This window comes from Pelophylax lessonae, assembly GCF_965119305.1.
Source record: "Pelophylax lessonae genome assembly, chromosome: 4".
Taxonomy (NCBI): Eukaryota; Metazoa; Chordata; class Amphibia; order Anura; family Ranidae; genus Pelophylax; species Pelophylax lessonae.
This window is the reverse complement of record NC_138771.1, coordinates 470799417-470826606: the sequence shown is the minus strand read 5'-3', so window position 1 is coordinate 470826606 and position 27190 is coordinate 470799417. Positions and strand designations below refer to the sequence as shown.

General features: G+C 43.6%; 1 protein-coding gene across 1 annotated transcript in view; it reads left to right on the top strand.

Moving 5' to 3' along the window:
* Positions 1-26918, top strand: part of LOC309554629 (NAD-dependent protein deacetylase sirtuin-3-like) — a gene marked incomplete at both ends in the record, with an annotated part of 64144 nt that extends 37226 nt beyond the window's left edge. The window contains 6 exons of the mRNA XM_082256348.1: positions 13216-13450; positions 19856-20038; positions 22096-22328; positions 23032-23132; positions 24280-24441; positions 26706-26918. Of these exons, the coding sequence (XP_082112474.1) occupies positions 13216-13450; positions 19856-20038; positions 22096-22328; positions 23032-23132; positions 24280-24441; positions 26706-26918 (1127 nt within the window). The remainder of the gene's footprint in view (positions 1-13215; positions 13451-19855; positions 20039-22095; positions 22329-23031; positions 23133-24279; positions 24442-26705) is intronic.
* Between the last annotated feature and the right edge of the window lie 272 nt (positions 26919-27190).

Here is a 27190-nt window from a genome sequence, read left to right as displayed (position 1 = left end):
TTGCATATATATTCCTTGTGACTTTTTTCCTACTGGAAAGTAGAGTAGCAATTAATGCGTCTGAAAATCCTTTCCTTTTCAGCAGTTGCTCCTCAGATACCAGGCGGTGAGCTTTAGCTTTCCCACTTCTGGATGATAGACTGGACCTTGAAGCAGTAGGTCTTGACGAAGGGGGAGCTGAAAAGCAGGTTTGACTGATAGTTGAAGGACAGTCGAAAACCAAACCCTTTTGGGCCAATAAGGTGTGATCAGGATCACTGAGGCTCTTTCCATTTGGATTTTTCTCAATACCAACGGAATGAGCTGGAAGGGGGGGAAGGCATACCCCAACCTGAACCTCCAGGGATGTGCCAGGGAATCTACTCCCAGAGAGTTGTCGTTTCTGTGGAGTGAGAAGTAAAGTGGAAGTTTTGCGTTTTCTTTCGTTGCAAACAGATCCACCTCTGGCTTTCCCCAAGTCTTGGTTATCAACATGAAGACTTCTGGGTTCAAGCTCCATTCTGCTTCTCGGATCTTCTGCCTGCTTAAATAATCCGCCACACTGTTTAGTGTACCTTTTAGGTGGATTGCTGACAAGGAAAGTAACTGCCTTTCCGCCCATTGCAGAATTTCCGTTGCCAAAAGCTGTAGGGTTTTGCTTCTTGTGCCCCCTTGCTTGTTTAGATATGCCACTGTAGTGGCGTTGTCTGAAAGGACTTGAACATGAGTCCCCTGAAGATTTTGAGAGAAGGCAGTTAGGGCTAGGCCGACTGCCTTTAATTCCTTCCAATTTGAGGATTTTCTTGTCTCGGTCTGAGACCAAACCCCCTGTGCCAGGTTTTGGTTCCAGTGGGCTCCCCACCCCCACCTGCTGGCATCCGTTGTTAACCTCTGGTCTGCCGGGAAGGACCAGGCCAAACCCTGAGACAAGGTTATCCGATTTCTCCACCACCAAAGGGACCTCTTGACCTTGGTGGGGATTTTTACCTTTAAGTCCAAAGTCTCTGGATTGTGATCCCAGATTCTGAGGAGGAAATATTGGAGTGGTCGAAAATGCAGCCTTGCCCATTGGACAGCTGGAATTGATGCAGTCAGGTTTCCAAGGACTGACATGATCTCTCTGATCGACCACCACTGATTTGTTTGTAGCCTTGCTACCAAATTCTGTATTTTGACCTGTTTGTCTTCTGGTAGGAAGATTCTTTGTTCCACAGAGCATAACTGAAACCCTAGGAACTGAACCCGCTGAGCCGGTGTGAGATTCGATTTCTTGATGTTCACTATCCATCCCAGAGCTTCTAGATGACCTCTTGCCTTGTGCAGGTCCTCTTGAAGTTTTTCCTTTGACGGGGCAAAGAAAAGCAGGTCGTCCAGGTAAGGCACCACAGAGATTCCCTGAAGGCGGAGGGGAGCTAGACACTCTGCCATTACCTTCGTAAAAATACGAGGGGAGGATGATAGCCCGAAAGGGAGTGCTTTGAATTGGATATGGAGCATTTCCTTTCCCAGATTTACTGCCAACCTTAGGAATCTCTGTGAGTGAGGGGCAATAGGGATATGTAGGTAAGCATCCCTTAAGTCGATTGATGCCATGAAGCATCCTTTTGTTAACAGGGTTCTGACTGTAAGAATTGAGTCCATTCGAAACTTTTTGTACAGAACTGACCTGTTTAATGGTTTCAGATTCAGTATAAGACGAAAATCCCCCGATGGTTTCTTTATCAAAAATATGTGGGAATAAAATCCCTGATGTTGTTCCTCCACTGGAACTGGACAGACAACTCCCTGTCGCCTCAGGTCCTTTAACAGGTCCATCATAGCCAGGGCTTTTTCTGCATCTCTTGGGAGGTTTGTGACAAAGAACCTTTCGGGTGGCGTCTCTGAAAACTCTATGTTGTAGCCTTGGGACAGCATACCCAGAATGTATTGATTTTCTGTTATGGCTGCCCAATAGGGGAGGAATTCCCTCAATCTTCCTCCCACCGGCAATGTCTTGTCATTGTGTTTTGTTGGTTGACACAGGAGGATGGAAGAGAACACCTCCTTTCCCTTTGGGTTTTTGTGTCGACCAGTTTCTTCTCTTCTCCTGGGGCCTGCTATTTTGCTGAGCTTTTTGAGGTCGAAAAAGCTTCTTTGCTGCCTGTTTCTTCTTCACAGGAAAAGACTTCTTTTTGTCTGCTGTTCTATCTAGAACAGAGTCTAGCCCAGGCCCGAATAGTAGATCCCCTTGAAAAGGAAGTCCACACAGCTTATTTTTAGAAGCTGTATCTCCAGGCCATGTCTTTAACCAAAGAGCCCTTCTGGCTGAGATGGATAAAGCTGCAGATCTTGCTGTCATCTTCACTGACTCTGCTGAAGCGTCAGCAATGAAGGCTATGGCCGTGGAGAGCGTGGAAAAGGAATCCAAAATTTCCTGTTTAGGTGAGTCTGCTGTGATGTGTGCTTTTAGCTGGCTAAGCCAGTATTCCAAATTCCTGGACACACAGGTTACTGCCATGGCAGGTTTCAGACTCCCCATGATGGATTGCCAGGATCTCTTAAGTTGCTGGTCCATCTTCTTATCCATGGGATCCCTCAGTATTCCCATGTCTTCAAATGCTAGGTCTGTTGACCTAGAAACCTGGGAGAAGGCTGCATCAATCTTTGGCATCTTATTCCAGGGAGCTCCTGGGTCCTCATCAAAAGGAAATCGCCTTTTAAAGGCTTTAGGGAAGAAGGTTTTCTTTTCCGGATCAGTCCACTCATGTTTAATTGCATCTGAGATGGTCTGATGCACTGGGAAGATACGGCCCTTAGGCTCTTCCAAGCCTGCATACATTTTGTCATGTAGGGACAGTTCCTTCTTTTCCTCCTCTAGACCCAGGGTGATGTAAACTGCCCTCAGGAGACCATCCACTTGCTCTAAGGATAGTTTGTATTTAGTGGGCCTGTGTGCCCCTCCCTCCTCTTCTTCCTCTGAATCCTCCTTGGAATGTGAGGGGGAATTATCTCCTTGGGTGGAAGGAACCCCTTCTGTCCCCACCGAAGGAAGCAATTGTGAACCCTGAGAGGACAGTGAGGCTGATGGCTGACTCAGGGCAGGGTCCTGTAGGGATGACCGAAAAGATTGGATGGTAGCATCCAATTCCTTCCTTACAGATGCGACTAAATCGCCACAAACTGTAGATGCTTCTTCCTTTACTAGTGCATCAATACATCCCTGGCAAAGTGTCTTTTTCCAACTTTCCGACAACTTTGCTTTGCATGAAGGACACTTTCTCTTGAAAACAGTTTCAGAGCTTTTAGCCTGGAAGACATGAATGGGAAAACATACACATGCTTCTTAAAAGTCAGCCTGATTCTCAGGGCCACCAAAGGTGCACAGAAAGACATTTAAAGGGAAGTCCCATGTGCCCTGACAGGCCCCCAGCCACCGGGGGGAAAGATAAAAGGGATGGAGAGAGACCCCACAGTAAGATAGGCCATATAAAGATACCCCTTACCTGGGCCTTACTGGTGCCTGTGCCTGTCCCACTCGCTGAAGAAGCTTCCATCGCTTGGCAGCGGTATCACCCGTGGCTTCGGTACCGGTTCCAGAGACCAAAGCGCACCTGCACTGGACCGGATCCGGAATAAGGCACCAGCTTGCTCCTCCCTTCTTTCTCTGCGTCCGGCGGAAATGACGCCATACGCCCCCTGCAGAACGCTGCCCTTTCCGGAACCTCCCTTCCGGTCCGGACGAGCGTCACTCGATCCGGAGAAATGGCGGCAAATTTGAAAAAAAAAAAAGGCGGCGGACCTAAGAAAAATCGTTGCGCTCCTCCAAGATGCCTTCCCAGGGCTGTGCTCTGCGGGGTCTTGACTCAGCCTAGAGCACTGAAGAGGAAGAAGGAGCCCATGCACTGCAGTCGGTCGCGTGAATGGGAGAAGCAATCGTCTCCAAAAAAGGGTAGGTGGACGTAGGAAGCCCGGTCTCTCAGGATAGCACCTTAAGAGCCCAGCTCCCCACAGAGGTGTTCCTCGGCCGGAGGAAACACAAAAACTGATGAATGGTGGGAGAAGCCTCCTTTTAAAATCTGGTGGATGGGGTGTTTCCTGATGAGGAGAGGGAGGAGCCATCTCTCTAAGGTGCTGTCCTGAAAGACGTTTTAGGGAAAGAGTAGAAGAAGGATCCACCCTGTATATACAGGGAGTGCAGAATTATTTGGCAAATTAGTATTTTTGAGGATTAATTTTATTATTGAACAACCATGTTCTCAATGAACCCAAAAAACGCATTAATATCAAAGCTGACTATTTTTGGAAGTAGTTTTTAGTTTGTTTTTAGTTTTAGCTATTTTAGGGGGATATCTGTGTGTGCAGGTGACTATTACTGTGCATAATTATTAAGTAACTTAACAAAAATCAAACATACAGTATACCGATTTCAATTATTTATTTTTTACCAGTGAAACCAATATAACATCTCAACATTCACAAATATACATTTCTGACATTCAAAAACAAAACAAAAACAAATCAGTGACCAATATAGCCACCTTTCTTTGCAAGGGCACTCAAAAGCCTGCCATCCATGGATTCTGTCAGTGTTTTTATCTGTTCACCATCAACATTGCGTGCAGCAGCAACCACAGCCTCCCAGACACTGTTCAGAGAGGTGTACTGTTTTCCCTCCTTGTAAATCTCACATTTGACCACAGGTTCTCAATGGGGTTCAGATCAGGTGAACAAGGAGGCCATGTCATTAGCTTTTCTTCTTTTATACCCTTTCTTGCCAGCCACGCTGTGGAGTACTTGGACGCGTGTGATGGAGCATTGTCCTGCATGAAAATCATGTTTTTCTTGAACGATGCAGACTTCTTCCTGTACCACTGCTTGAAGAAGGTGTCTTCCAGAAACTGGCAGTAGGACTGGGAGTTGAGCTTGACTCCATCCTCAACCCGAAAAGGCCCCACAAGCTCATCTTTGATGATACCAGCCCAAACCAGTACTCCACCTCCACCTTGCTGGCATCTGAGTCGGACTGGAGCTCTCTGCCCTTTACCAATCCAGCCACGGGCCCATCCATCTGGCCCATTAAGACTCACTCTCATTTCATCAGTCCATAAAACCTTTGAAAAATCAGTCTTGAGATATTTCTTGGCCCAGTCTTGACGTTTCAGCTTGTGTGTCTTGTTCAGTGGTGGTCGTCTTTCAGCCTTTCTTACCTTGGCCATGTCTCTGAGTATTGCACACCTTGTGCTTTTGGGCACTCCAGTGATGTTGCAGCTCTGAAATATGGCCAAACTGGTGGCAAGTGGCATCGTGGCAGCTGCACGCTTGACTTTTCTCAGTTCATGGGCTGTTATTTTGCTCCTTGGTTTTTCCACACGCTTCTTGCGACCCTGTTGACTATTTTGAATGAAATGCTTGATTGTTCGATGATCACGCTTCAGAAGCTTTGCAATTTTAGAGTGCTGCATCCCTCTGCAAGATATCTCACTATTTTTGACTTTTCTGAGCCTGTCAAGTCCTTCTTTTGACCCATTTTGCCCAAGGAAAGGAAGTTGCCTAATAATTATGCACACCTGATATAGGGTGTTGATGTCATTAGACCACACCCCTTCTCATTACAGAGATGCACATCACCTAATATGCTTAATTGGTAGTAGGCTTTCGAGCCTATACAGCTTGGAGTAAGACAACATGCATAAAGAGGATGATGTGGTCAAAATACTCATTTGCCTAATAATTCTGCACTCCCTGTAGTTTAGAACAGTGTTCTCTAAGCTCTGGCCCACAGGCTGGATGCGGCCCTTTGCTTCCTTTCATCTAGCCCTTGGGACACTACTCCTTACTGATATGAGGCACTATCCCCCCCAACCCCACTGACACCAATGATGGGGCATAATTCCACCAGCTAATACCAATGATTGGGCACTTTTCATCCTCCTCCTGACCACAGGGGTGCTATGCATATATCTTCCATAATAATATATATATTTTTTAACACTTTCTTTGAAATTTCAAAATGCAACAATTTAGAAACTGAATGAAAGGTTTAGCCCTTTTTTGAAAGCTAAAAAGTGCATTTTATATAAAAGTATACAGATCAGACCAAAAAGAGGGACTTTGTTCCAAATCAGGGACAGTTGGGAGCTATGGTAAACTGGTCCTTTGCCTAGCAAGTTTGGAGACCTCAGCCTAGGAGGATAAGGGCTAGAGAGATGGCTGCAGCTTTATCTGCAATGCCTCCGCTATCTTTACAGACTCCTTTTCCTCCCCTTTAAGCTTCCACCTCCAGAATGGCATAAAACGCCTATAGCTGTGTCCTTTGTTAACATAGCGATTGTTAACATAGCGATTCTCCCTGCTACAAGGGGAAGACACTAAATATATTAGTCATTACCTCTGTCAAAAGGTGACCATTTTAAAACCGCTCTTCTTCTCACTGGGAAAAGCCTTTTCACAAGAGTAACATGTGGAGTTTTTTTTTTTGCCTTCCTTTGCTCTCTATAGGTCGCTTTGCTGTAGTCAGTGGCAAAGCTACAGGAGTTCAACGCTTGAAACAATTCCTAAAGATTTTGCATCTCAACAGCTTTGCCCTGAAAAGTGTGTGCTGGAATAATTTAACATAAAACTGAATACAAAAAAAGTAACTCTTCACTTCCCCCGTCACATTTTTTACTAGGGTCTATGAATTCTTAAGGGCCACTCTAGGTAGGCAGCTACAGGGAACTAATGGTTACATTTATATTGCCTCCCTGCGTGTGCGTGTGTGTGTGTATATACATACATACATAAACAGAGTTGTATAAAGTACTCAAAACCCATACTTGAGTAAAAGTACAAGTGCTCGATCAAAAAGTGACTTGAGTAGAAGTACTAAAGTATTCAACATTTTTTGTACTTAACCACTTCCCGCCCGCCCTATAACCGATTGACGGCGGGAATGTGGTTGTATTATCCTGACCGGACGTCATATGACGGCGGCAGGATAATACAGCTCTGGGCGCCCCCCGGGGGCGCGCAGAGCGGTGATGTGAGGTGTCAGCCTGACACCCTGCATCTCCGATCTCGGTAAAGAGCCTCTGACGTAGGCTCTTTACCATGTGATCAGCCGTGTCCAATCACCGCTGGTCACATAAACAGGAACAGCCGTTGATCGGCTTTCCTTAGTTCGTGCCTGACAGGCACGAGTAAAGGAGCGCTGATCGGCGGCTCCCCTGACAGGGGGGTAGGCACTGGTAATCAGATCATTGATTACCAGTGCAGACCCTGGGGGGGGGGATGCCACTAGAACCACCAGGGATGCCCACCAATGACCCCAGGGATGCCCACTATGGCCACCAGGGATGGCAATCAGGGCTCAGGGAGCCCCCCATTGCCCTCCCTATCAGTGCTGCCCACAAGTGCCCATCATTGCCAGATTTCAGTGCCCGTCAGTGCCACCCCATCAGTGCCTCCCCATCAGTGCCTGTCAGTGCAATCTCATCAGTGCTCATCAGTGCAGGAAAAAGCGTATTTATTTACAAAATTGTATAACATAAACAAAACTTTTTTTTTTTTTTTTCAAACTTTTCGGTCTTTTTTATTTGTTTAGCAAAAAGGAAAAAACCCAGAGGTGATCAAATACCACCAAAAGAAAGCTCTATTTGTGGGGGGAAAATGACATAAATTTGGTGTAGGTACAGTGTTGCATGACCGCGCAATTGTCATTCAAAATGCAACAGCGCTAAAAGGGGAAAATTGGCCTGGGCAGGAAGGGAGCAAAGTGCCCTGTATTGAAGTGGGTTAAGTATTGCAAGTAGTGTTTTTTTTTTTTTTTTTAATTTTGCTACTCAAGTACTGAAAGTAAAAGTACCAGTAGTTTTGAAAAAAAAAATTGCTACTCAAGTACTGAAAGTAAAGTACAAGTACTGTGTTATATAGTTATTAAAGAAAGAAGTCAAAAGTTTGAACATAGTGTTTTTTTTATTATTTCAAATGCAGCTTTTATTTATACATACAGTAGCATTTATTTTCGTATGCGCTGATAATACACATGTTTTGAGCTTCATGAAACCTGCCATCTACTGTTCTGGCAGTGGTAATTTTTATAGTTGTAACGAGTAACTATGCAGCACAAAAAAAAATATTGGAGTAGAAGTATTGAAATCCTTGAAAAAATGTAGTGGAGTAAAAGTGGAAGTAGGAGAAAAAAAAATTCTACTCTAGGAAAGTACAGATACCGCCTTTCGGTACTTAAGTACAGTAGTGAAGTAGTTCTACTTAGTTACTATACATCTGTGTGTGTGTGTGTATATATATATATATATATATATCACAGTGGGTACGGAAAGTATTCAGACCCCCCTTAAATTTTTCACTTTGTTATATTGCAGCCATTTGCTAAAATCATTTAAGTTCATTCTTCTTTCTCATGAATGTACACATAGCACCCCATACTGACAGAAAAACACAGAATTGTTGCCATTGTTGCAGATTTATTAAAAAAGAAAAACTGAAATATCACATGGTCCTAAGTATTCAGACCCTTTGCTCAGTATTTAGTAGAAGCCCCCTTTTGATCTAATACAGCCAGGAGTCTTTTTGGGAAAGATGCAACAAGTCTTTCACACCTTGATTTGGGGATCCTCTGCCATTCCTCCTTGCAGATCCTCTCCAGTTCTGTCAGGTTGGATGGTAAACGTTGGTGGACAGCCATTTTTAGGTCTCTCCAGAGATGCTCAATCGGGTTTAAGTCAGGGCTCTGGCTGGGCCATTCAAGAACAGTCAGAGTTGTTGTGAAGCCACTCCTTCGTTATTTTAGCTGTGTGCTTAGGGTCATTGTCTTGTTGGAAGGCAAACCTTCGGCCCAGTCTGAGGTCCAGAGCACTCTGGAGAAAGTTTTTGTCCAGGATATCCCTGTACTTGGCCGCATTCATCTTTCCCTGGATTGCAACCAGTTGTCCTGTCCCTGCAGCTGAAAAACACCCCCACAGCATGATGCTGCCACCACCATGCTTCACTGTTGGGACTGTATTGGACAGGTGATGAGCAGTGCCTGGTTTTCTCCACACATACCGCTTAGAATTAAGGCCAAAAAGTTCTATTTTGGTCTCATCAGACCAGAGAATCTTATTTCTCACCATCTTGGAGTCCTTCAGGTGTTTTTTAGCAAACTCCATGCGGGCTTTCATGTGTCTTACACTGAGGAGAGGCTTCCGTCGGGCCACTCTGCCATAAAGCCCCGACTGGTGGAGGGCTGCAGTGATGGTTGACTTTCTACAAATTTCTCCCATCTCCTGACTGCATCTCTGGAGCTCAGCCACAGTGATCTTTGGGTTCTTCTTTACCTCTCTCACCAAGGCTCTTCTCCCCCGATAGCTCAGTTTGGCCGGACGGCCAGCTCTAGGAAGGGTTCTGGTCGTCCCAAACGTCTTCCATTTGAGGATTATGGAGGCCACTGTGCTCTTAGGAACCTTAAGTGCAGCAGAAATCTTTTTTGTAACCTTGGCCAGATCTGTGCCTTGCCACAATTCTGTCTCTGAGCTCTTCAGGCAGTTCCTTTGACCTCATGATTCTCATTTGTTCTGACATGCATTGTGATCTGGAAGGTCTTATATAGACAGGTGTGTGGCTTTCCTAATCAAGTCCAATCAGTATAATCAAACACAGCTGGACTCAAATGAAGGTGTAGAACCATCTCAAGGATGATCAGAAGAAATGGAAAGCACCCGAATTAAATATATGCGTGTCTCACAGCAAAGGGTCTGAATACTTGGGACCATGTGATATTTCAGTTTTTCTTTTTTAATAAATCTGCAACAATGTCAACAATTCTGTGTTTTTCTGTCAGTATGGGGTGCTATGTGTACATTCATGAGGAAGAAAAATGAACTTAAATGATTTTAGCAAATGGCTGCAATATAACAAAGAGTGAAAAATTTAAGGGGGTCTGAATACTTTCCGTACCCACTGTGTGTGTATGTATGTATGTATGTATATTTTTGTCCACATTTTAGGTTTTTAAAAAAATGTTTGACTGTTTTTATGTATACCAGGGAACTTTGCCTTAGCAGCTATTTATTAAAAGGAGTAGTAATCATAATGGTGCCCTAAATAAAAAAAAAAAAAAAAAAAAAAAAAAAGTAAGAGCAAGTGATCTTATCCAACAAACCATTTCTCTATTGCTCAAACGAACAATCTCCAGTCCAGGACATATGCACAGTCTATAACCCCAGGGCAAATACTTTAGAGGTGCAGCCCTCCTCAGACAGGGATATCCAACCAAAAAGCTGTAAAAGAACACACAGGGGGCTCAAACACCTAGTGCATTACCCAGGGTTTATTGGAGAAACCAAATGGCCACATTAATACTCACAAATAACAGAAGTAATATGCAAGACACTCTCCGATGGTCAATTAACGTGTTGGTGAATGACCACACAATTGACAAGGTCAGAAGGCTAACGTGTTTTGGGGATGCATCCCCCTTCCTCCTAGCTCAACTGATAAAGGGGATGCATCCCCAAAACACATTAGCTTGCTGACATCGTCAATTGTGTGGTCATCCATCGCCACGTTGTTTGACCATCAGAGTGTGTCTTATTTCTGTTTTGTGAGTATTAATAATTTTGGCTATTTGGTTTCTCCAATAAACCTTATGTAATGCACTAGTCGTTTGGGCCCATTGTGTGTTGTTTTGCAAGTGATATCCCCCTAAAAGGAGCTGTTATCACTGAACTGCATCACCACACAAACAAAGAAATTCTGTATGTCTGTCGCTCCCCTTCAGATCAAATAAGTGAAATTGAACTATCTGTTTAGAAAAACATGCATGAATAGATACTGTGCATAAATATCACATAAACTCCATTATCCGTGACAACAACTCTTGGTGAACAATGTGTCCATATAATCAAACCCCTTTGCTTTACTGAGCATGCCTAAACCCAATACATGATCCAATCCTTCATGAAGAGATTGTCAAAAACGGCCCAATCATTCCAATATCCAGATATTGTAACCACTCCGATAATATGCCACTGTGCATCAATCTTCCCAACGTTATGCCCAAATGGGTATCTCCTCACATGTCAAGATGGCCTCTGCAATGCAAAGGGAGGTCAAATAGTGCTAAAGCATAAATAATGCCCACTTTGGTTCAATCCACAACGTCCTCATGCTGGGCGGTGAACGGGCACCATTTTACTTGTGGTTTGGATGAATGTACAGCGTTTGCTGTATATGGAGATTTTGCTGAAATATGTATGTATGTATGACCAGTGGTCCTCAACTCGGGGCCCACTGACAGGCCAGGTTTGCAAGAGAACTAAATTGCATCACAGGTGACCTCATTTGCTGCTCAGTGATTGCAGTATTCTAGTCTGCTTCTACCAAAGGTAATACTTAAAATCTGGCCTGTTAGTGGACCCCAAGGACCGGAGTTGAGGACCACTGGTATACACTATAAGGCTTTTTTTTTTTTTCCATCTTAAATTTGAGCTATCTAGCGTTAACCAAAGTGAGCATTATTTATGATTAAGAGCTATTTAACCTCCTTTTGCTTAGCAGGGGTCCATCTTGCCTGTTAAGGAGATACTCGGGGGGGGTGGCAGTGACCCACAGTGGACACAATATTTGAATATTTGAGTGATTCTTGGGCATTTTTCCACAATCTCTTTACAAAGAATTGGATAATGTATGGTGTTTATGCATGCTCAGACTAAAGGGAATTGGACTGATTATATGGACACTGTTGACCAAGAGTTGTTCACTGAATACTTGTTTTGAATATGGATATATTTCTTCACATCGTCTTAGAGTATACAAGGCATTGCAAACAGGCTTTTTACAACTGGAAGTAAGGAGACAGGTAAAAATGTGCTGCTCTTCAGATTCTGTACCCTTACCCCGCCTCATTGAGTTTGTTTGCATGCCTGTCCTGACAACTTTCTCTTTTGAAAGTCTGCCGGTTTTTACATAGCCGCTAGCAATGATCACGGTCTTCTCCCAGAGAAGAGTCTCTCTATCTTTCTTTGCTTGCCAGGAGGGGTCCCACTTAAAGGCACATGGACACATTGGACATCCAGCAATGGCAGGTGAATGCATCCAAAGTGCCCCACACCATATCTGCTCTTAAGAGTGTAGCAGGATTCCCAGCCGTTTTGCTGGATATGGGTCCGCCAAGTGTAAGCACTGAGACAATGTCCAGTCCAGTATCTTTGGGTTTTTGTATTCATTGAGAACTTCGATGGGAGAAGGGAATGGGTGGGATACTCCTTTGGCTCAACTATGCACAAATTGCTAGGGACAACTGAAAAATGCAGAGTGGTGCTGGCTAGATGCTGGTTAATGCTGGCTTGCTGCCTGTTAACTTCCAAACTGACTTTGGACTGCTTTCTTGCGTTAAAGTCCTCTTTGAGCTCCCTTAAGAACTCCTGCTGAGGTAGCTACTTGTACTACTGCTGAACACTTCAGGGCCCACACCGGCGTCCCCTTTCACTCACTTGTCTTCAGGGCTTAGACACTCGCACCCCCTTTTTCTAAGCCTTCCTCTACTGGTTAGCTGGCTCCCGGAGCCCTCTGACCTTCTGGAGTGGTCCCCTCTCCTAGGCAGACCCCCTGGGCGGTTTCAAGTACTCACGACACTGTTTCTCCGAAACTTCTGCCCAGCAGCTCCACTCGGTCCACAGCACTCTGGATACCTCTCTGCAGCCCAGCTCAACCTTTGTCCTCTAGGCCAACTGCCCAGGACACCCTCACTAGTGCTGACAGGAGAGACAGCCGTCACCCTCCTCCTGGGACTCTGCTTTCCACCAAAGACGCCCTGTCACATGCTCCCCTCAGACTTCTAACTCATCCCAGGGTGCATTGTGGTAAACTCCGCCCACTGAGATAGCCGTAAGCCCTGGTGTGCAATTGGCTAGGTTTCCTCCACTGTCCAGTAAGAGCCCTCATTGGCAACAGTGGGGAGACTCCCCGGCCTAACGGGTCACACCTGAAAACATGTGACAGCCTAACTAAATGATCAGGCCCCCCTGATATGCAGACAGAGCCACCTATATGCTTTTTCCTATCACCCTCCTAGGTAGGTGCTACAAGAGCATGATGCAAACAATAAAAAAAAAAAAAAAAGTTTCGCTTTGGTCAGTATTGCTCCTTTTTGGTATTGCAGAGTGTGGTTGCAGATATCTGGCCACCTGTTCAGCACGATGATTTCATAAACCAGTTCTCTTATAATAAGTTTTGGACTAACATATAGTACATCATTTTTATTTATTTTTTAACCAGTATCCAAGGCTATGAAAAGTTCTGCATCTGTTCTCCAGTCACCAAAAATGGCTACAGAGTATATCGACAAATGGAATAAGCCGGTAAAACCTTCAACTTCCTCTTCTGGTTCAGTCAAGTCTAGCAGGCAAAAATCCACAACCTCAAAAACTCCAGTTAATCCTATTTTTCCGCCAGAGGACATCTTAACAAGTATTAATCGGCTTTCTGTGGCTGATAAGCAAGGTCACACCAGGTAAGGTAGACAACATATTTTTTTTTTTTTTTTTATGGGGATGGGTAGAAATGTTTTACAGACTGGGGTGTGCGTAATCTATTGCTGCAGACTTGTATGGTTTGATTTCTGAGAGACCTCCACTATTCACCATCAAACCATGGCAATTACAATTTTTGTAAAGGAATATGGACAAGGTTATGCTTATGGGCCATACACACTATACAATTGTCTTTTTAGATTTTTTTTCCTTTTAGATTTACCAAAACCATATAATGAGATCCAATCTAAACACTTTCGATTTGTATGCAATCAGGCAGGCCCTTGCACTACATAATTGAAGGTAAATATAATAAACAAAAATTGTATAGTGTGTATCCAGGTTTAATGGCAGCCTTTTTAATGGAAAAGGAAACTATTCAGCGCTCTAATCCTTGAAATGGTAAATAAGCAGCTGAACACCGGTAAAGGACAAAACTAACAAATCCCAATATGAACATATATATATACAAAGAGGGTGCAGCGCTAAATTGCATACAATAAATCGCATAAGTTGCTGAAGGTATACAAAAAATGTCCATGAGAGTAAAAACAGTTCTTTTAAAACTTCACACGGCTAAGCACAAAGATGGGAAATTAGGAGACCCGTGCTGTAAAGGATGAATATCATGCACCACTTCAATCGTGATCCTTCACCAAAGTTAGTACAAGTCTCTCACCTCCATTACTCGACCATTAAAGGCCATTGCGCTTAAAATCAGGGTGAATATCAGATGGACTTCTGCTAAACCCAATCTCCTATGCTTTGCAGCCAACTCCAGAACTCTCAGCAGTTTTGCATCCCAAAAAAAAGATGATAAAAGACATCTAGTGCTCTCCGTTTTAAATGACATTTATTGTAAAGTTAAAATAAACCTACTCACAATGATGGCACTTTCCTAGTGCCTGAGGAACAGCAGACAAACATAATGCACGGTGTGCTCGGATGTCTCGATCCTATCGGAGCGTCGCGGGTGACGTCACAGCTCCTCCCCCGTATGCGTTGCGTCAATGGGCGTGACTTCTTCAGCGGGTTACGGAGAGGGCGGCACCCGCACGCTTTTTAACAGCACTGCCTAGCAACCGGACGCTTCTCCCTGGGCGGAAGTGCAGACACTTCCGTCTCCATCTTAGAAGTGGGGACCCGCCCAACTTCCGGGAGGCACTGGAACGAGCAAGGCTGATTAATGTAGATTCGGGACACTGGAGGCTTTGACCACGGAGCAAAGCACCCCAGATCCACCAAAAGTTATGCTGGAAATACATTATAATTATTGCACATGTTCCATGACACTGCATAAAAACCTGCAACAAGCAGGAGAAACGTATAACCATATAAAATGTATAAAAATATGTATTTAAAAGCAATTGCTCCTAAAAAGGAGATAAATAATTCTCATTTCCAATCTCATTATTATAAATGTATAAATAAGGACGCACACCCGCAAAACTCCGTATGGATCTCAACAAGTACAGGAAGTTCGAGAATATTGTTGCAAAGTATTGGCCTATTTTGCAACATGACAGGATATTAGGCCCAGCTCTCCCTGCAAAACCGAGGTTTGTTTATCGTAGAGCTCCAACGCTTAGAGATCGATTAGCCCCAGGGGAAATCTGACAATAGGCTTTTCCCGTCCCTAAAAGGATTCTATGCCTGCGGTAGGTGTGCTGCCTGTAAAACCTCCAAAGGTAATATTAAAAGAAAAGAGTTCTTGGCCACAGCTACACAAGAAGTACATGTCCTCAAAGATTTAATTACATGTGAAACAAAGGGTGTAGTGTATATGCTCGAATGTAAATGCGGATACCAATATGTGGGTAGAACCACGAGAGCATTACATGTACGTGTTGGGGAACATATGAATAAGATTATAGACAGGGTAAAGATAAGCATAACGTCCCCAAACACTTCAAGAGGTATCATCATTGTGACCCTACCGGATTGAAGTTTTGGGGTATAGAGAAAACAACTCGTCATTGGAGGGGAGGAAACTTTGTAAGACAATTAAGTTGCAGAGAATCTTTCTGGATATATCAGACTAGAGTTTTGGTTCCAGGGGGTCTCAACGTGGATTTTGATTTAAATTGTTTTATTTCTAATAGATTTTTTTTTTTTGTGTTTTTAGATTGGCATTAATATGTTATGTATTTTTATATTTATTCTATTTATGCATTGGTGCTGGTAAATGTTGAGATCCATACGGAGTTTCGTGGGTGTGCGTCCTTATTTATATATTTATAATAATGAGATTGGAAATGAGAATTATTTATCTCCTTTTTAGGAGCAATTGCTTTTTAAATACATATTTTTATACATTTTATATGGTTATGTTTCTCCTGCTTGTTGCAGGTTTTTATGCAGTGTCATGGAACATGTGCAATAATTATAATGTATTTCCAGCATAATTTTTGGTGGATCTGGGGTGCTTTGCTCCGTGGTCAAAGCCTCCAGTGTCCCGAATCTACATTAATCAGCCTTGCTCGTTCCGGTGCCTCCCGGAAGTTGGGCGGGTTCCCACTTCTAAGATGGAGACGGAAGTGTCTGCACTTCTGCCCAGGGAGAAGCGTCCGGTTGCTAGGCAGCGCTGTTAAAAAGCGTGCGGGTGCCGCCCTCTCCGTACCCCGCTGAAGAAGTCACGCCCATTGACGCAACGCGTACGGGAGAGGAACTGTGACGTCACCCGAGACGCTCCGATAGGATCGAGACATCCGAGCACACCGTGCATTATGTTTGTCTGCTGTTCCTCAGGCACTAGGAAAGTGCCATCATTGTGAGTAGGTTTATTTTAACTTTACAATAAATGTCATTTAAAACGGAGAGCACTAGATGTCTTTTAACCTAATGTTTACGTTCAGCTATTGCCCTCTTCCTGGATCTCTGTTGGCTGTTGTGGTGCTCTGATACATTTGGTAAAATCCATGAAACCCAAAGGTGGGAATGTAGCCTTGGCGTCTCCTCAAGAACACAAAGGGGGCTTGGCTCAGAAGGTGCGTGCAAATAATACGATTTGCAGAAGTTTGTGGACCCTCACCCAGATAAGGGTAAGGTTAATGATGCAGCATATAGTGCAAAGATATTATATAAAATTGTGGGCTCCCATACTTGTGGCAACAGTCTAGGAAGGCTGTCTTCTGTTTCGGCAGAACTGTGCCCCTGTACACAAATCCAGTTCCACGGTACGGAGGAACTTGTCTGCACAGATTCTTGACCTCAATCCTATTGAGAGCTTCTGGGATGAACTAAAACACTTTGATTGCAAACCATCCATCAGTAACTGATGTATAGCACCCTACAGGTAGGTGCTAGGTAAATCCATGGTGGGCCTTGTCTGCCTAACAGCAGGGCCATGATTGCTTTTTGGTTAGGATGTCATGGCTTCCAGGTGTGTCTGCTGAGAAGGGAGTCTCCCCACTGGCTCTGTGAGAGGCTTCTCATAGGGCAGTGGAGGAAACCCAATCGGGGACACATTCAGGCTTGTAACTACCCCAGAAGGCAGATTTTGCTGCAATGGATTCTGGAGTGTGTATAAGCCTGAGGGGAGTGCGTGGCTCAGTGTCTTTGGTGGGAGCAGAGTCCCAGGAGGGAGAGAACAGCTGTCTCTCCTCCTGTTTGAGGAAGTGGATGTCTCTAAGTGCTGTCTGAGAATCCAGAGGATGCTGGAATGAGCTGCGGGGATCCGGTGTGCCGAGAACCAGTGGAGGGAAAGAGGGGTTCAGTCCCAGGAAAGCCTATACAGGTCGTGAGTACTGAGGATTGCCCCTGGGGGTCTGCCTAGTGTCAGTGGGGACCACTCTGGAGAAGGTTCTAGGATCCAAGTGTCGGCTAGCTCTAAAGGGGGTACCTACCCACATGGAAGAAAAATATATTTTAAAAAAAATTCATTTTTTTTCCCCCAAATATATTGGAAATATATTTGAAATGCTACAATTTTGGCCATATTCAATATATTTCTAAAAAATTTTCCCCTAAATATATTGGAAATATATTTTTCTTCCATATGGGTAGGTAGAGGACCCTGAAGTGACAGAGGGGGTACCTAGTCAGGGGACCCTGAAGAGTTAAAGGGGGGCGCCTGCAGTTTGGGCCCTGAAGAGTCAGTGCACAGTGTGTAGAGCCTCAGTTAAGAGTTGCAGCCATACAGGAATTCGCAACAAGCTACCTCAAGTCAGTGCAAGGCTGGAGGGAGTAGTCAGTGACTTGTGAGTGCCAGCAGTGTCAGAAGTTCATTATTCTACAGTCCTGGATCATCTAGACTTAAGTCGGAGTTCCAGCACCGCTTTCAGAGATACAGTGTGTTCAAAGCGCCAGTAAGCATTGGCTAGTGTGGACTGGCGTCAAGACAGCGCTAACGGGCATTTTTGCTATGAATGTCCCAGAATTGTACATAGTCGAGCCAAAGGAGTATCCCACTCATTTCCTTCTCCTCCTATCCCCTAAAAATGCAATAAAACAACCAAACAAAGATGCCGGAGTTGTCAATGTGTCAGTTCTCACACCCAGGGTCGCAGCTCACACGGACTGGAGAGATAACCGATAACAATGGCAAACCCACATCAGGCCCAATGCCTGGAAAACCTGCTACAGATGTTATAATTTTTTTTTTTTTTTTGGCCAAATGTGCATCAATTCCCTTACACACTAGAATCTTGTGGAAAGTCTACCCAGAATATTAGAAGCTGTTAATAGCCACAAAGGGGAGGGCGGCTCCTTTATTAAAGGATACGTTGACCTTTTTAAAAATACAATTAACGCACATTCTTTTACAAGTTAAAAAAAAAAAAAGCATTTTACTATAATTTTTTGTTTTAGGAGCCTGGAAAGCATTAGACCTGTGATCAGCAGATTGCTGGTGTCATGCAGACTTGTCAGTGTAAGCTGTCTGCCTGTACATCTTACACTAACTGGAAGAATCAAGGCACTATCACAGCGCCGTGGTTGTTCATTGAGATCTATAAGCCCAACAGCCGCAAAGGTTCTCAGTACTTGTAGTTCGTTCATTCATAAAAACGGGTGGAACACCTAACAGGTTCCTGAAGCTTATTCTTTTAATGCTGTGGCTTTGGAATGGGATGCCCAACATGATTGTATAGGTTACTTTGTGGTGCTTTCTGTGCTGGACTGTAGTTATTGAATTAGACAGTGAATGGTGTCAGGTCTACTTTGACAGGTTACCTATTGAATTGGGGAGTGACTAGTTTCAGGTCTGCGTTGACAAGACCTCCCCTAATTTAACCCCTTCACGTACACAGAACGCAAATATGTGGCCTCAGCTTGAAGGGGTTGTATCTGCAGCTAGAGGCATCACCCCAGTGCTGTTTAGAGCTGACGGTCAGCTTTCTTGTAATGCCAGCTGATGCGGCTTAGCAGCCACTCAGCTGTCATTTCAAGGAGTGTGAGGGGATGTCCCACAGCTCGCCCGGCTCTCCCATCCCACCGGGCCGAAGACCCGAACAAAGTTGAATTTGTTTGATCAGGTCTCTGATGCAAAAACTCGGAAGCAATGTCATGACATTACTTTGAGTACTGGAGCCTTGAAGGCGCCAGATAAAATTGGCGTTTTTTGAATGCTTTAAAGTGCAAAGGACTTGGATTTGGGGTCTTTTGGACCCCAGATCCCTCCATAAAGAGTACCTGTCACTGCCTATTACTGTCACAAGGGATGTTTGCATTCTTTGTGACCGCAATAAAAGTGATCAAAAGAGGATTTTTAAATAGACAGTGTAAGAATAAAATAAGGAAAAAGAAGAAAAAACGCTCTGTGCTCATGCATAGAAGGGAACGCATATGCAAGTTGCACCCGAATATGTAAACTGTGTTTTAAACCACACATGAGCGGTATCCCCACGATCGTTAGAGCGAGAGCAATAGTTCTAGCACTAGACCTCCTCCTCTAACTCTAAACAGGTAACGGTTAACCTTTTTAATGGAAATTTTAAGTATGGACGTTGCCATTCCACAAGTGTGTGCAATTTTAAAGCATGACATGTTTGGTATCAATTTACTCAGTGTAACATCTTTCACGTTCTACAAAACAAAAATTGCGCTAACTTTACTCTGTGTGGTTTTTTTTTTTTGTTTTTTTTTTTTCCCCATTCATGAAAGTGTATTTCTTAACAAAAAAATCACATTTGAAAGACTGCCATCTATCCTAGGGGGTTGAACCAAGATTAGGATTTAATTTGTTTTTCTAAACATTGTTCTAAATTGTGTGTGGGGTTTTTTTTTTTTCTTTTGAAATATGAGAGGCTCTGCTTATACTGACCTTGTTTGGTGCTAAATGACTATGCACTATTGGATGATGAAGCCACAGCCAATGAGTTTTGTATTAGGAATACCTAGATCTGAAAACAAGTGCTTCTGTTCTAACCAGTTTTATTTTTCCCTAGAACACCTCAACTAAGCAAGACAACCCTAAAAAAGAAAAACCCTGAAACAAAAGGTGTGCCATCTTCTCTAAAATGCAAGACTTTGATAGATGTTGCTGATCTAATTTTGAAGAAGGTTTGTAAGAAAATAATTGTTATGGCTGGAGCTGGAATAAGTACGCCAAGTGGCATTCCGGATTTTAGGTGGGTTATGTGGCAAATTTTCTGTAATGTAAAATTTCTGTTCTAAGCTCCTTTCTACATCTGAAATTACACATGGGATTCAACCTGCTGTAGCCCCGCAGCCATGGTTCCAACGAACTATGGGCACAAAATCTGAATTTCCATCACTGATGTATTTTGAAACCCTGACACTAGGATCACACCTATGCACTTTTGCAGGCCCCGAATGCGTGGGCACAGCAGTCTATTCAAATGAATGGGCTGCTGTGCTTGGCGTTTTTCCCAAAAAAAGTGCATGCACCTTTTCAAAAAAACGGCCGCAGGGACATTTTCATGGTCTTTTTGAACATGTATTTTTTTTTTTTTTTTTTCCCCTGCAGTTCCCACACATTCACTGTGATTAAATGCACGAGGGTGCCATTCATTCGTTTTCAGTGTGTGGTTGAGAGGGTGGGAATCACTGTGATTTGCAGAGATTTCACTTTCTGTCCCATAGCCAAAGGAAGTGGGAGGAAATCTTGCAAATTAAGGCAATTCCTTGGGGGGACCCCTAGGTCACCAGTACTATTGTCCCCTTAGGAAGATTTCCCCTCTAATTCTCTTCTGGGGACAACCTAAAATTTGGGATTTTCTTTTACTTTCATTTTTGATGATGGTAAACCGGGCATATACAGAGGGTGAATTTCGGGCACAGACAGCAATACAAACTGACAAGCTTTCTAATCCCTCTGCACTCAATACAAAACTAATACCTTATACTTTAATACTTAAACCTTATACTTTAAGGGTGATTCCTTTTTTGTCTCACAACATTCTATGGAACCATCATTAATGCAGTGACTAGAGTTGTCTCCCTATGCTGTGTCCATCAATAAACCTTACGATTACACAAGTTACAATCCATGTTGACGACCAAAAAGAAAAAAATCCTCCTAAGATTCTATGTGCATTTTAATGTATTTTTATGCATGCTTTTTACCTGTAATAATTCTACATTGTTTAGATATCCAACAGTCCTGAAACTGCTGCTGGACACCGCCATCTTGGATGTGTTGTCTGCAGCATGGCAGACTCGGAGCTGTCACCAAGTGACCACTGGTGTGCGCAGGCTGTTAGATTTAGGGTGTGCACCCCAGAGCACAAACGCATATGCATGTATATCAGCAGAGCAATGATTGGTTTCAGTAGCGGTGTCAGTAGGGTTTTTTTTTTTTTTTTTTTATTTATGGGGGCTTTGCTGAAATATCAAGGGTCTAAACAGAGAAAGGGACTAAGGGCAGAGCTTCCCCAGTCCCTTTATTCTGCAACCTCAGTTGCACTGGACAGTGAATGAATTGGAGTGTTGTGTTGAGTGGCTTCCTGTACACAAACTGAAGCATAGTAAATAGTTATGCTTCAGTAAGAGTGAACACGTGAGTGATCTGTACCGATCACTCACTGTGTGTATATTCATCCACCCTGAAACATCACCCACAGCAGTGGGTGGGAAAGGAGCGGAGGGAAGCTGGCAGCAATGCTGGGGAGAGACGAGTGCCAGGAAATAGGGGGAATCGGCATCGCACAGGGTGATTAGGCGTGCCATGTGTGCCCAGGCTCACCCTAATGTAAGTGACACTATTAATCCCCTTTGATGCTCCATTGGCAGTTTAAAAGGGGATGTAGAGAGAGAAAGTGGTGGAGTTTGCTGGGCAAAAAGTATTTCAACTGCCCCAGAAAAGGCGGGAGTCGCACAGTAAGTATTAAAACCAGTTGCCCCAGTAGTAAAACTAGTCACTCAGTAAGTAAACGAATACATAACTATGATAACCAGGAAACTTGCTTTTTCAGAATAAACTTTTAAAATACATTGTATGTAATTTCTCTAAAAACTGGGTTTCTCTAGCTAGCACAGCTCTGAATTTTAGCTAAAACTATGCCAAAAAGTGGGTGTGTGTGGGGGGGGGGGGGGTTAATTTTATTGGTGAGATATAAACTTGGTGAAGACTCTGCCACCAAAGACCACTACTGAAAACTGAGGAAGGATTAGAAAATTGTGCCTGTAACTTGTAACATGTAACTGATTTTATCCTGTATTGCAGGACACCAGGCTCGGGCTTGTATGACAATCTTAAGAAGTACAAAGTGCCGTACCCAGAAGCCATTTTTGACATTGATTTTTTCACGTACAATCCAACACCTTTCTTTGCCCTTGCCAAAGAGTTGTATCCTGGGAAATACAAGCCTAATTATATCCACTACTTTGTGCGGCTACTACATGAGAAGGGTTTGCTGCTAAGGTGCTATACGCAGAACATTGATGGCCTTGAAAGAAGTAAGCTTCTGTTGGGGAGGGGGGGGGGGGGAGAGAGAAACTACAACCGGCATAAATTGACCTTGCAATTTTTTTTTTTTTTTTTTACCTGAATTTAGGCTTGTGGTAAAAACTTTTGCTATGTGGGGGTAAGGAGAAATTGCCTGGATGAACCTATGTGAAGGAGATAACCCTGGGTGGGTGTCACCACAGTTGCCAGTTGAACGGCAGGCAGAAAGTCTGGCTGTAGCCCAAATGCTAGGGATTTGCCATTAAGGTGTTGTCCTTTTATCATAGTCTTCCTCTTTGTAGACTGTAAAAAAAACTCCTTGTACAAACCACCCAGAAAATTTATTCCAGGCTGTGTAACCCTGGGAAGGCTTTTTTTGGTGTACCTTCTGCAGCCTTTCTTCTGAGCCATCCATAGGCTTTTATAGAGGTAAATGTAGCTTAATGCATGCATAGTACTGCATAATGTTAAAAAAAAAAAATACTGTTCATTGTTGTATTAAAATAAAAATATCCATAAATACATTGTTGCACTAAAAAAAAAAAAAAAATATATATATATATATATATATATATATATATATATATATATATATATATATATATATATATATATATATATATATATATATATATTTAGGTTGCATTAAAAAAATAAATAAATAAAAATGCGTACATTTGTTGCATTTTGCCTATTTTTTTTTTTTTTTTCTAGTGGCTGGCATTCCTCCAAAAAAACTAGTTGAAGCTCATGGAACATTCTCCTCTGCCTCATGTCATCTGTGTTACACCTCATTCCCTGCAAAAAAGGCTCAGGTAGGGCTAGCTTCTCTGCCTCTCAGTATTACATAAAATAAAAAAGTTATCCTGCAGTATATTTGTATTATCTGCTGTAAATCTGTGAAAAACCTGATATTGCTGTTGCCATACATGTAAGTACAGCACTGTTTTTTTGTTTAACCACTGCCAGTTAAAAAAAAATATCTAGCCTTAATCCTAAATGATTTTTCTGTAGTATTCAGTGCCTGGTTTTGCCTACAGGTGTCACTGTTGTGAGATTAGCAAAGCCACCACCACCAAACCTGACCAGAGTGGAAAAGAGTTGCAATGCGCACAGTGGTGGCGGCTTTAAAGGGTAAAACAGGCCCTGAGGGGACCAAATTCTTCCAAATAGATGTCGCATGTATACATTTAACCCTTAGAGTAAAGTGGAACTAGAAGGTTCCAGCAGTCCTTGCGGACCCCCCCCCCCCCAAGATCTGATTACAACTTCAGCTGACTGAATCTCTCTCTGAATCCACTGACCATTTTGACATGCATTTTTCATTCAACAAAATCTGCCCATGCATTCCCCAGCTTTTGAGAAGTTTAAAGCAGAACTTCACCTGAATAGGTAAGTACTGGTGTGTGTGTGGGGGGGGGGGGGAGATCTGGCATGGTACCTGCTCTGATTGCCTAAGCCCCCACCCACAACATCCTGGGACACTCACAGGGCTGAGTGTGACTTGCGGCGGGGGGGGGGGGGGGGCTGTTAAGCTGCCGGAAGTTACAGCCGGATTCCCACATCCAAAATGGTGGTGCCACGAACTTGAGGATCAGTGAGGACTGCGCTGGATCATTGGAATGGCAAGTGTATGTGTTTTAAACTTTAAAATTACTTCCTTTTTTTTTTTTCTTCTTTTTTCTTTTTTCTTTTTTCCTTTTTCAGTTTTCAAGACAAGTATACATCAAAAAAAAGTATGGGTATTGCAGGAGAATGATCTAGATGTCTTCCAACACTCACACCTGACATAATATTTCTCTCCATAAACCACCTCAATATAAGTAATAACATGTAAATGGAAGAATATGTATATTTTGGACTTCCTTCCTGGGGGGGGGGGGGGGGGGGGTTGACTGAAGGTTCTCATTAAGTTAATACCTGTTGCTAAGCTGCGTTCCTTGTACTTTCTTCTTTCTAAAGGATTGTATAATGAATGACAAGTCTCCTCGTTGTAATCTGTGTTATGGAGTTGTCAAACCTGACATCGTATTCTTTGGTGAAGACCTTCCAAAAACATTTGACCAATTTTCAAAAGACTTTCCAGAGGCAGATCTACTGATTGTAATGGGAACTTCTTTAGAGGTACCTTTTTTACTTTTTGCTCTATTTTGTCTTATCCAGAAAATGTTCTAGGAGTGCAATCATACGTGCAAGGTCTTTTATTTAAACTCTGAATTAAGAGGGTGCAGTGTGCTGAACTTGTTCAAGGTTCTGAATGAATCGTATGATTACTAATGTGTGGCATCTTTTAAATGCCTGGTGTATCTCCAATGACCAACTGTGAAAGTTATCCATAAAAGGTATGTATAGGTATAGTGGTCCAAGATTCTCTTGTTGTAAGCTTATTGGATAACCCCAGGAGAATAAATCTATGTCCACAGATGCATATACCATTAAACAACTGGTAAATGGCAACACTAGATTTGTGGTGTATGTAAGAACATACAATTTTTATGTAAAATTCAGTATATGGGTTGGACGATGAGGGGGATAGAACAAGGATCTCCAAACTTTCTAAACAAAAGGGTCAGCTTACTGTCCTTTTAGACTTGTAAGGCCAGACTGGCCATTGGAGTAGAAATTGTCTTGGCCAGACTGGCCATTGGAGTAGAAATTGTCTTGGCGACAGTGGAAGTAAATGGTGCATCTTTGGCATTAGTGGGAGGAGTATTGCATCATTGGTACAACAGGGGGACTAGTGCCTCATCCTTGGTGTCGGTGGGAGGACTAGTGCCTCATCCTTGGGGGTCGGTGGGAGGACTAGTGCCTCATCCTTGGGGGTCGGTGGGAGGACTAGTGCCTCATCCTTGGGGGTCGGTGGGAGGACTAGTGCCTCATCCTTGGGGGTCGGTGGGAGGACTAGTGCCTCATCCTTGGGGGTCGGTGGGAGGACTAGTGCCTCATCCTTGGGGGTCGGTGGGAGGACTAGTGCCTCATCCTTGGGAATCGGTGGGAGGACTAGTGCCTCATCCTTGGGAATCGGTGGGAGGACTAGTGCCTCATCCTTGGGGGTCGGTGGGAGGACTAGTGCCTCATCCTTGGGGGTCGGTGGGAGGACTAGTGCCTCATCCTTGGGGGTCGGTGGGAGGACTAGTGCCTCATCCTTGGGGGTCGGTGGGAGGACTAGTGCCTCATCCTTGGGGGTCGGTGGGAGGACTAGTGCCTCATCCTTGGGGGTCGGTGGGAGGACTAGTGCCTCATCCTTGGGGTCGGTGGGAGGACTAGTGCCTCATCCTTGGGGTCGGTGGGAGGACTAGTGCCTCATCCTTGGGGTCGGTGGGAGGGAAAGTTGGTCGGATGTAGCCCTTTGCTTGCCTTCAATTTGAAATCGATTATCTGATCACTATAGCAGCCACAAGTTTATATGTTAGAAAAGACTTGAACTGAATATGAGCTTGCACACTCATTTGATGTGTATGCCGTTGTGCTGCTGTGCACAACAATGGCATTCACATTATCCTCTATATTGCCAGGTCGCTTCAAATTTTTGAAAAGGTGCATGTGCTTCTTCTGGCGCAATTGTTAACATGCCTTTTTTTTTTGTACTGTATAATTGCAGCTGTGATGGTCTGAACTGTGTATAAAAGAGAACCTCCCCACCTGTTGGTGTCTCAATACAAGTGAAATGGTTGTAAACCCTTAAATATATTCAGTGAAAAGCCTGCCCTCAAGTGATACGCAGAGGTGAATTAAATCCTCCTATAAGTTGTAACTGTTTATCTGCAGTCTTCTCTGCAGCTGTTCAAGTCTAACATTTATAAAGCTTGTCTGAACTTTCAGAATACATGGGGTGTGGAGCAGAAGTTGCTCAGTAGGGCTCATTGAGAGCTGACTGGAGGGAAGGACCACACCACCTTTCACACAGCACACGGGAATAGAACCGAGTCAATCACAGGTTGTGTGCTGTCCAGAAGTGACTCTTGCTGATGGCAGAGGAATGAAGCAGCAGACAGAAATTACGTTTTGTGCTCCTATTGGAGATAAATGCACACTATAGAGGAATATGCATTGCTCATATTTCAGGTCTAAGGTTTTTTTTTGGAGTGCAACTGCCTTCTCTTTTGTACGAACACTGAAACATGGTAAGTAGGGTCAAAATGAAGTCGGGACTATGATTTACATGCATTTTCTAAGTCAGTGATTTGAAAATCGAAGTCCCAACAGCTAGACGCACAAAAAAAAAAAAAAAAAAAAAACTTTCAGAAGCATAGGTCGGCAAACACTGTCTGTCCTTCAGCTTGTCTTATGGAGGATTCAAACAGACTGGTTAGTTTAGGTAGGCTCCTATTGTATGTTTGATTTCGACCTATATTGCCAGCATATGACTCCTGTTTTTAAACCCTCAGGTTGAACCTTTTGCCAACATTGTCAATGCGGTGCGACCCAGAGTCCCCCGCCTTCTGATCAACCGTGATCTAGTAGGTCCTTTTAAAATTCAAACAAGGAATAGCAGAGATGTGGCAGAATTGGGAGATCTTTGTGACATCACCAGGAAGTTTGTCAGTGCACTCAACTGGCAGGAGGACATGGAGGAGGTGATGAGAACCCACAAATCATAGGCAAGTATTAACAGTGTCAGTTTCCATTACAGTTGTACTTTACTGTTTAAACTTGGGGGGGGGGGGGAAATTCCCTTCAGGCCCACCAAGAATTGTGCAGGGAAAATGTCCTAGCATCATGGGAAGCATTTTCCTCCCCCCCCCCCCCCCCCAATATCGCTATATTGATGATATTTTCATCATATGGACAGAAGGTGAGGAAAATCTCAAACAATTTTTTTTATTGATCAACACCTTTCACCCATCTATCAAACTTAAAATGGATTATTCTA